This window comes from Echinops telfairi, unplaced genomic scaffold (genome assembly GCF_000313985.2).
Source record: "Echinops telfairi isolate 266 unplaced genomic scaffold, ASM31398v2 ScPeMD7_655;HRSCAF=1070, whole genome shotgun sequence".
Classification (NCBI taxonomy): Eukaryota; Metazoa; Chordata; class Mammalia; order Afrosoricida; family Tenrecidae; genus Echinops; species Echinops telfairi.
The window spans coordinates 4263520-4275016 of NW_022104553.1; the positions used below are offsets into that span (position 1 = coordinate 4263520).

General features: G+C 36.6%; 1 protein-coding gene across 1 annotated transcript in view; it reads right to left on the reverse strand.

The window, feature by feature from the left end:
• The window catches only part of WDR64 (WD repeat domain 64), a 253246-nt gene that overhangs the window by 132851 nt on the left and 108898 nt on the right, over positions 1-11497 (reverse strand). Inside the window, exons 9-10 of the mRNA XM_030886170.1 lie at positions 10381-10460; positions 304-443 (exon numbers count right to left, since the gene is read on the reverse strand). Coding sequence (XP_030742030.1) covers positions 304-443; positions 10381-10460 — 220 coding nt within the window. The remainder of the gene's footprint in view (positions 1-303; positions 444-10380; positions 10461-11497) is intronic.

An 11497-nucleotide genomic window follows, 5' to 3' on the forward strand; every position in this document is an offset into this window, starting at 1 on the left:
CAGAGAAGTGGTTGAAGGGAGGCATCGGTCAGTGTAAGACATAAAAAAATAATAATAATTTATAAATTATCAAGGGTTCATGAGGGAGGGGCAAAATGACGAGCTGATACCAAGGGCTCAAGCAGAAAGAAAATGTTTTGAGAACGGTCATGTCAACAAATGTACAAATGTGCTTAACACAATGGATGGATAACAGTTGCATAAGCCCCCAATAAAATGATTTTTTTAAATTGTGCATGCTCTAGGTTTTCCAATGGTTAATTTTAAGGGGGAAAAATCATTTGATTATTTTCTTTTGGTTACCTTGGCAGAAGAAAGGCTGATGACGTGTTGATCCTTTTCATTTGTTACAATCTCAGTGATACTGAACATGTGTCCAACAAGTTTCCCTACTGGCTTTGTGCTTATATTGGGATGCCACAGCCGAAGGACTTTATCATCTCCTGAAAAGGTAGACATGGAAAGATTATTTACTTTCTCAGTGGATCCAATTAATCAACTCGCCATAGCGTTTTCTTTTAATATCAAATCATAGTTCGTCTTTTCAAGGCTGCATTTTATGACTGATTTGCTAACTGTTAACTCATTTTGAACCTGCTTTTACTTGTTAGTAGCTGTTTTATAACCATTCTTTTTACAAATACAAATGTGAATTCTCATAAATAACTTCATGAGAACTTTTATTGATTCAATACTTTTCATTCTTGCTGCACTGTTTTACTTATAATACGTCCTTTGCTTCCAAATAGTATTTACGCAGCTGTCCCTCTGTTTTCACATACTAAAATTATGCAAAAATTATAATAATAAATTAAGAAAGATAAAACTTGCGCACAATTTCACAAACCTAACAAACCACGTCTTTTCATTTAAACGCACAGTCTTACACAAACCCATATCCCCTCTTTCTGAGTATACAGCTGGACTGTTTCCAAGCCTTCCTTGCAGTTATGTTAGGTAAGATTACTGGCTCCTTGCCAGTAATTTAAGAATTGTAGTTTCACATCATAAGAAGACATACAGTTCTATTGCATTTGAACCATTTTAAATTTGGGGATTTATTTTATGCAGTAGCTAACATCTAAACTAATACACAATATAGTCCAATAATGTTTTAAAAGAGGACTCTAAATTATATTTCCAACACACTCTGTCTGAAAAGCAGGTTATTTAATTATAACTAGAGATAAAGCACCCGAGGCTTTCCCTTGTGTAGATTCTACAAATGTATTCTGGGCTTTCATTGTCACCCAAAGCTTTCTTCACACCAGAATTTCATGATTTAATCTCTGATATTCCCTCTTTTGGATTTGGATTATATAATTTACAATCCTTGGATCATGGATGTTGGTGTGCTTTTTCCATGTGGACCTAGTTGACATTTCATTTAGATAGCTTCTTGTTTGGAAACAAGCCTTTAAGACCCCAGAGACACTATTCTTTTTGATAGCCGGGCACCATCTAATTTCTTCACTACATTTTGCTATAGCACCCATATTTTCTGTGTTTCTTTCATGAGGGAAAGTATCATGCAGGGTCATGCTGTAAACACAAATTGCTCTTAGATTGGGGTTAGGATTAAGTGTGAATCCAAAATCTATTCCTGAATCTTTGTTATTTTGTGGTGGAGAATTTTATCGATCATCTTCCTGGAGTATAAGTTTACAGTGTCATTGATTAACTCATGGTACTAATTTTAAAAACTCTTGAGAAAGGGAGATTAAACAAGTATAGGCTAACCACAAATCTCAATATATGTATTTTTGACTGGAACAGAATAAATCCTTATGTGACTGGACACTATTTGCACAAAAAATGGGAGCTGATGGTCAGGCAAAACTTAAAATAACAATCACTGACAATGTCAGACACAAGTCAGCCAGAACCATGCATATTTTAACAAAGCAAGTAGGGCATTGAAGCAGTAAGTAAATGTCAGTTTACCTAACAACAGTTCAATACTTTTAATATAGCTGTCTCCTGCTTCTTCACACACCGTGAAGTTTTAATCTTAAGTCCTCGGGTCACAGGTATGTTTGATGTACACCTAGTGGGATTTCCACATTGCATTCCCCGTGTATGGCCTTTGAAACATGAGCTTCAACCTTCAGCCCTTGAAGTTCCAGGGTTCAGTGTCCCAATATTCTATAGCACATGGCTGGGTGCCCAGAGTGTATACTCAGAACAGGGTGGCCTATTAGGAGCATAGTACCAGGCATACTTCCTGATTCAAATTCACTGACATATAATTGGTTTCCATTCATAGTGATCCTACTGGGCAGGGTCGAACTGCCTTGTGGGTTTTCAAGACTATAACTCTTTATGGGAGTAGAAAGCCCCCAGAGAGTGGTTCTCCCACAGAGCCTTTTGGTGATTTTGAACTGCTGACCTTGTAGGTAGCAGCCCAACTCATAATCACTACACCATCAGGGCTACTTGAAAATATATTTAGTCATTTTCCCCCTGGTAGGAAGTTGGTCCTCCCCCTTTTTCTTCCAACAGACATGCTCTTGTCTTCTCTACGACATGTATGCTCTCCCTCCTGACTTGATTTTCCCATCAACATCCCTATCATGCTGGTAGGAATGTTCGCCAGTCCAGGGGGGGACCTCAACACACCTCTGCATGGCAGCCACTAAAGAGTCATCCTCTCCTTCCCCTCAAAACTCTGATACCAGCTGATGTGAGGACCCCTCTACCAAAGTGGCTTTAAGATACACACAGAGAGAGGATGGTGCATGATTCCTGAGCACAAGTCCAGCTTTCTACTGAGCTGCCTGGCTGACCTGGCTAACAAACTAGACAGCCTGAAAACCTCAGCCTGTTCCCATCGTGGTGCTCACCCCTATAGCAGTGGACTCATACAGTATTGGTCCTTTGTGATTGGACAGTATAATGGTTTCCAGATCCTTCCATGTCATGTTTTTTAGGGATGCCTAGTATTCCATTGTGTGAATATCCCAAAGGTTTTTTTTTATCCATTCTTCTACTGATGGAGGTCTGGGCTATTTCCAACTTCTTGCTATTGTGAACTGTGCTGCAGTGAACATGGGAGAGCATAGATCTGTTCGTGATCTCTCTCTTTGGGTTATGTGTCTAGCAGTGGTATTTCTATTGCCAACAGTTTTAGGAATCAGCATATCGTTTGTACAGTGGTTGTATGTATTTACAAGTCCACCAGTGGTGTCTAAGAGTTCCAATCTCTCCAAACCCTCCCCAGCATTTATTGTTCTCTGTTTTTTTAAATAGGGTCAGGGTTGTGGGTTTTAGATGGTATCTCATTGTTGTTTTGATTTGCATTTCCCAGATGGCTAGTGAATGAGAGTATTTCCTCATGTGCTTGTTTGCCATTAAGTTGTCATCCTTTGTGAATTGTAGATTCAGGTCATTTGTCCAGCTTTTAAAGGGGTTATTTGTTTTTTTTCTTGTTGTGGGATTGCTGTATTCTTTTGATTTTACTAATTAATCCTTTGTCCATTGTGTCATTGCTTACTATGCTTTCATATCTGAGGGCTCTTGTTGTACTCTTTTGATGAAATCATTTGATGTACACAAGTCTTTGATTTTTAATCTGCTCCATTCATCTATTTTGTTTTCCACTGTGTGTGTGTGCTTCCTTTGTTATATCTGGTAGCCCAAGTGTGCCCTGCACTAGGGCTCTTAGATTTGTCCCAATTTTATCATTGATGGTTCTGATAGCTTTGATCCACCTTGAGTTCCTTTTGTACATAGGATGAGGCATGGGTCCTATTTCATTCTTCTGCAGATGGATATCCAGTTTTTCTAACAATGTTTGTTGAAAAAGAATCAATTCATTTAATATTTATTGGTCCTTTGTTGAAAATCAGTTGTATGTAGGCCAATGCTTTTATTTCTGGGTTTTCTGTCCAGGTCCATTGGTCTATATAACTGCGGCTGTGTAGTATAATTCCCATATTATACAATTCAATAGTTTAATCATATCAAGAAGAGTTTTACAATCCTCACCATAATTAATTTTAGAACATATTCTTCCATCTTGTACTCATCACTGTTAGCTCCTCGTCTTCCCCCAGCCACCCTTCCCATACCCCCAAACAGACAATAAAATCCAGCTACTGACTTTATAGCTCTACCTATCCTGGATTTCATATACAGAAAAACATTAAAAACAAAAGAGAACAACAACAACAACAAAAATAACAACAAAGCAAAGCCATTAAAAACCTCACATATGCAGGGATTGTTTAATATTAGAAAACAACTGAGGTAATTTACCACATAAACAAAAGAAAGGAGAAGAGCCATATGATTATATCAATTGATGTAGAAAGAGCATCAGAAAAAATTCAACATCTATTTCTAATAAAAATGCTCAATAAAATAGGATAAAAGTGAAATTTCTCAACATAAAAAAGCCATATATGTGAAACCAACAGCTACCATCTAATTTAATGGAGAGAAATTGAAAACATGCCTCCTTTGAATGGGAACTAGACCATACTACCCTTAATCACCACCCTTATTTAATATGATCCTGGAAGTTTTAGCTAGAGCTATAAGACATGAAAAAATATATTAAAGGTATCCAGATAGGCACAGAAGAAATGAAAGTCTCTTTTATTCTCAGATGGTATAATCCTATATAAAGAAACCCCAAAAGATTCAATTAAAAAACTTTGGAACTAGTTGAATAATTTTTCAGCATGGCAAGCTATTAGATATATGTGCAGAAATTAGTTGGATTCTTGTATATTAAAGATGATGGTACCAAAAATTAAATGAACAATAGATTTTACTATAACTACTCAAAAGATAAAATATTTAGGAATAAATCTTACCAAAGAAACAAAAGACTTATACAAGGAGAACTGCAAAACACTAGTACAAGAAACCAAAAGTAAAGTTAGACAAATGGAATAAGCTCCCGTGTTGCTGGAGAGACAGACAACCGATTGTGAAAATGTCAATATTACTATAACTACTTTACAAATTCAACACAATTTTGATACAAATTCCACCACAATTCTTTAAAGAAATGGAAAAACTAATCACCAACTTTATATGGAATGAAAAGAAATGTAGGATTAAAAAAACTGTTGAAAAACAAAAACAAAGTTGGAAGCCTTTCACTCCCGGGCTTTAAATACCATGGTAATCAAGAAAACGGGTACTGGTACTGCTACAACAATAGATATGAAGGCCAGTGGATTAGAACTGAGAACCCAGAAATACAATCAAGTACCTATAGACACCTAATCTTTGATAACGGAATAAAATACAATAAGTGGGAAAGAGATAACCTTTTCAAGAAATTATGATTTCAAAACAATCTTCATCTGCAAATAGTGAAAAAGGACCCATACCTTACACTATGTATAAAACCATACTCAAGATGTATCAAAGACCTAAATATAAACCACACATCCATAAAGATCATCATCAACAACATAGGTACAAACTTAAGAACCCTAATACAGGGCATAAACACACTGCCAAACACAATAGAAAATAGCCATGCCATTGAAGACAGCCTTCAGTTTGGATTGTAATTCAATGTGATGAAGATCAAAATCCTCACAACTGGACTAGTAACATCATGATAAATGGAGAAAAGATTGAAGTTGTCAAGGATTGTGTCTTGCTTGGATCCACAATCAATGCTCATGAAAGCAGCAGTCAAGAGCTCAAAAGACACAATGCATTAGGTAAATCTGCTGCACAAGACCTCGTTTTAGAATATTGAGAAGTAAAGATGTTACTTTGAGGACTAACGTTCACCTAACCCAAGCCATGATATTTTCAATTGCCTCAAAAGCATGTGGAAGTTGAACATTGAATATGAAAAACCAAAAAAGAATCAATTCATTTAAATTGTGGTGCTGATGAAGTATGGCCAGAGTATTCCTTAGAAGCAAGGCTGGTGAGACTTTGTCTTCCATAATGTGTGCATGTTGTCAGGAGAGAGCAGACCTGGGGATGGATCTCATGCTTGATAGAGCATCGGGGAAGTGAAAAAGAGGAAGGTCCTCAAGGAGGTGGATTGACACAGGGACTGCACCAATGGGATCAAGGATAGGAACAATTGTGAGGATGGCTCTGGGTCAGAAAGTGTTTTGTTCTGTTGTGTATAGGGTCCCTATGGGTCAGAACCAACTTGATGGAACCTAAGAATAATAATAATATAAGACCAAAAAAGGGTCTGAGACCTTTTAAAAATACTACATTTATGCACATCAAAGGAATTAAAAGAGAACACATAGATTGGGAAAAAATATTTAGTAATGATGTATAAGATAAGGGGTTATTCCTCCAAATCTATAGAAAACTATAACATCTTAAAAAGGAAAATACAATAACCCAATCAAAAAATGGGCACAAGATATGAATAGACAAAGTACCAAACATGACATTCGTGTGGCAAACAATTATGTGAAGAAATGTTTGAGTTTATTAAGAGAAATAAATTAAAAAAAACAATGAATACCACATCACACTGACATTTTTAGCAAAATTCAATAAAACATAAAATAATAACTGCTGGAGAGGATGTGGAGGGATCAGAACACTTTCACATTGCTGGTGGGACTGAAGAATTTACAACCACTATGCAAATCAGTATGGCACTTCCTTAAACAAATGCAAATGCAAGTATCTTTTGATCAATCAATCTGTCTGTTGAGTATATCTCCCCCCAAAATAAAGAATACAAGGTGAACAGACATATGTACACCTCTGTTTATCACAGCAATTTCATAATAGCAAAAACATGGAAACAACCAAAAATTCTGATTGTAGAAGAATGTTTTTTATGTTGCTGTTGTTAAATGGCTTCAAGTTGCCTCCACAAATAGGGACTTTCTGTAAAATAAAACAAAACATGGGAGAGGAGGAGGGGAGGGAAAGTGAAAGGGGAGCCAAAAAACCCAGGGACAAGGGAACAACAACGGTTCTAAAATTGATGGTGAGGAGGGCATAGAATGCCTGGTGGGGTTTGCTCAAGTGCAATATTGGCTGAGAGGAATTACTGAGAGACGAATGAAGCTTGAACATGATAGTGGGACAGGAAGAAAGTAAAAGGTAATAGAAAGAAGAACTAGGAGGCAAAAGAAATTTATAGAGGTATAAATATAGGCATGTATATATGTAAATATATTAATATATAAAGATATGGCTATAGGTCTATGTTCATATATTTATATATTATATATTAAGGTAACAGACACATATTGGGCCTCTACTCAAGTCCTCCTTCAATGTAAGAACACTTTTTAAATAACCTGGCATTCTGTGATGCTCACCTTCCTGACACTATTGCTGAAGACAAAATGGGTGCATAAGCAAATGTGGCGAAGAAAGGTGATGGTGCCTGGCTATTAGAAGATATAGCATCTGGGGTCTTAAAAACTTGAAGTTTAACAAGCAGTCGTCTAGCATGGAAGCAACTAAACCCACATGGAAGAAGCACACCAGCCTGTGTGATCACAAAGTGTTCACAGGATCAGGTATCAGAAGACCCAAAACAAGCAATCATATTGATGCGAACAATGAGGATCAGAACGGAGACCCAAAGCCTATCTGTAGACAATTGGACATCCCCTTGCAGAAGGGTCATAAAGAAGGGAGGAGTCAGCTAGGGTGCAGTATATTACCGACAAAACATACAACTTTCCTTTAGTTCTTTAATGCTTCTTCCCCCCTACCTTTTTATGGTCCCAGTTCTACCTTACAAACCTGACTAGACTAGAGCATGTACCTTGGTATAGATAAGAGCTCTGGTCACATGGAATCCAGGACAGATAACCCCCTCAGGAGCAGTAATGGGAGTAAGTGATGCCATGAGGGTAGGGGGGAAGGGGGAATCAATTGCAATGATCAGTGTATAACACCCACTCCCCCAGGGGGATGAACAATTGAAACATGGATGAAGGGAGATAGTGGATGGTGTAAGATATGAAAATAATAGTAATTTATAATTTATAAAGGGTTCATGTGGGTGGGACCGTGGGCCAGGGAGGGGGGAAAAAAGAGGAGCTGATACCAAAGGCTCAAGTAGAAAGAAAATGGTTTTAAAGTGATAATGGTACCATAAGTACAAATGTGCTTGATACAATTGATGTATGGATTGTTATAAGAGCTGTAAGAGCCCCCAATAAAATTATATATATATGTATATATGTATGCTTATATATATAAAAGAACAAAACACTGCCTAGTCCATTGCCAAACAATTGTTACTATGTTTGAGATTATTGTTACAACCATTGTGTCAATTAATTGCATCAGTTTTTGCTGATCCTCTGCTTGACCAAGCATGTGTTCTTTCTCCAAGCATGGAACACTCCTTTTCACACACAATGCACATGAGACAAAGTCCCTCTACCCTCCTGACGAGCAATCTGGCTGTACTTCTTCTGAGATTGATTTGTACTCTGGTAGTCCATGGTATATTTAATATTTTTCCCTAATACCATCATTCAAACGTATTAATATTTCAGTCCTTATGCATTGGCCAGCTTTTACATGATTTGAAATTATTGGAAACATGATGGCTTGGGTCAGGTGCACTTTAGTCTTTGAATTGATATCTTTGCTTTCAAGCACTTTGGCAAATGCGGTAAAGAAAGTTGATGGGTCCCGGCTATTAAAAGATATAGCATCTGGGGTCTTAAAGACTTGAAGTTAAACACATAGCCATCTAATAGGGAAGCAACAAAGCCCATATGGAAGGACACCAGCCTTTGTGACCATGAGGTGGCAACGGGAATAGGTATCAGAAGTTCAAACACAAGCAACTAAATTGATGTGTGTAGTGGAGACCCAAAACCCAGCTTTAAGATAATTGGACAGAAGGGATGATAAGTCTAGGGTGTTGTAAAGCACTGATGAAACACATAACTATCCTTTGGGTCTTTAATATTTCCTCCCAATACTATTATGCCTTATGTTTTAACAATTGTAGGTGAATGGATACATTGGATGGCATAAGATAGGATATGGATATATATATATATATGGTTCCTGATGGGTAGGGTGGGGGAGGGAGGTCATAAAGGGGAGCTGATATCAAAGATTTCAAGAGAAAAAAATGTTTGGAAACTGATGGTGGCAGCAATGGTACAATTATAGACCCAAGTAAAATTATATCCTTGATAACTTCAATCTTTACTGTTTATAATTTTTCCCTACAGGACCTATTTATGACTTCTATAATACCTTCAGGTCTAGAATCTCAGATTATACTTTGTCCCAACAAAACCTCCATATGCTTTCAAAAGAATTTTTCTTGTATATTTCAAATAGATATAATTAATATTTATTGATGGCAAATATGACTTTAGTTAATCTTAAAAACCACTATAAAGTAAGTATTGCTTTTGTAATTATTAATATTAGCACACTTGTATTGAGTATGAGTAGGGTTTTCCAAGGAGCAGATCGTCAAGTCTTTGTCTCATGGATTAGCTCGGTGGGTTCAAACCACTAGTCTTTTAGTCACCAAATCAGATCAGAGTGTTGGTCCACTGACTGCAAGGTCAGCATTTACAACATGCTCCGTGGGAGAAAGATGAGGCTTTCTACTTCCATGAAGGTTTGCAGTCTGGGAAACCAATAGGGACAGCTTCACTCTATCCTATAAGTTATGGTTAGGAATTGACTCTATGGCAGTGAGTGAGTATGATACATTATTTATCCTTCCCTTGTTGGTATTCTTCAGAGTAGTATATTTGGCCTTCTTCTCTGTTAACTCTCAGCTATTGGCTATTATTCATTGACCTCTTTCGGTTTTCTTTCCTGAAAAATGCACACATGTGGACACACACACACACACACACAAGTCCTACAATTTCAATAGATGCTAAGACAATTTTAAAGCCAATACACAAACCCAGATTAGGAACTCATGCTTGCACACATATAAACTAGCTTTATATGGATTAAATATCTAAAAGTAAAATGAAATATTGAAACAATAGAGTAAAATACAAGAAAATAGTTTCATATATTTTTGGGGTGAGAAAAGCTTTTCTAAAAGTGTCATCAAATCAAGAAATCACAAAGAAAAGTATAGACAGATTTAACTCTAGATTTTTTAATTCCCTAAGGTTTTTGCTAGAATCTCTGGGCTGTTTAGTTGATTAGCATGCTCCCTGAAATGTTGGAGGTGCCTCAAAAAAGGCCTGGCAATTATTTTTTTTAAAATCAGCTACTGTAAATCCTTTAGGAATAGAGTTCTACTCTGAAAAACATTAGATTACCATGAGTTGGAATTGATTTGATGGCAACCGGCAACAGCTTTGTACCAGTAGTAAATTATGTAGCCTTATTTAAATAAATGTTAATCAAGAGCAGCACTGTTTGCAAAGCAGAAAATCCCTAAAACGTGAACTGTGATCTTACCTCCTGTAACAAGCACATTTGCTTTCATACAGTAGCAAAAAGTGTTTGCTCCTCTAGGCATGGAGAACTCTCTGACAGGCCTGGAAAAAACAAATTCGAGGTAAGAGTAATTTTTTCCTCATAAAACTAATTTGAAATTATAAATAAATTACATTTAAGATATTACTTCTAAGTTGGTTATTTAAATCCATATGCCCAAATAAAATGTTATAAATAATGATTAAGTCCTCACTGACCCATGATATGCATCTATTAAACCCATTTTGTAGTTTTTTCTGTCTCCAACCCTGAGGTTGTGGTTGTATTGGTAGTGAGGATGGGACGAGATCTATCATGTCTTAATTCAAGAAAGATATTGTGGGACTAAATAAGCCCAATATCTGAAACATCTTTGAAAAACTCCTCTTTCACTATCCACTTCTAACCTCCTGTCAAATTTTGTTGATTTAACTTGTAAAATACACCTGAAATCTGGCCAAATTTTTCCATTCTTACTGCAATAACTTGGCTGAATCCTCCAACCTTTCACACCAAAACTACAACAGTAAAATTCCAATTTCTCCATTGATATTCCTCTTTCAACAATCCCATTTCCACTGATATGGTATAACATTAATTAGCTGAACAGATTGTAGGTGATAACAGGTTTGAACAATTGCTGGTCTCTGGGATAGGTATTATTATCCTTATTTAATAAATGAGAACAATGAAACTCTTTTTAGCTTATTTTCCAAAGAGCCTGATAAGAAGAACAGGTAAAGATGAGCAAACTTCTGTATGGATCATGCTATCAAGTAGGTGAAAAGTATGAGGAAGAACTGACCGAACTTAGAAAAACTTTCAATATGCAGTCAGGAGGCTTGGATTCTGGTTGTGTTTCATTGATAAATATATGACTTTAAAGAAGTCATTCTGCACTACAGGTTCCCTTTTAGAAAACTGTGGATTAGATATGACCTTTATCTTCTTTCAGTTTTAAGATAAAAAAGAAAACATTTTATTGGGGGCTCGTACAATTCTTATGACAATCCATACATACATACATACATTGTGTCGAGCACATTTGTACGTTTGTTTCCCTCATCATTCTCAAAACATTTGCTTCCTACTTGAGCCC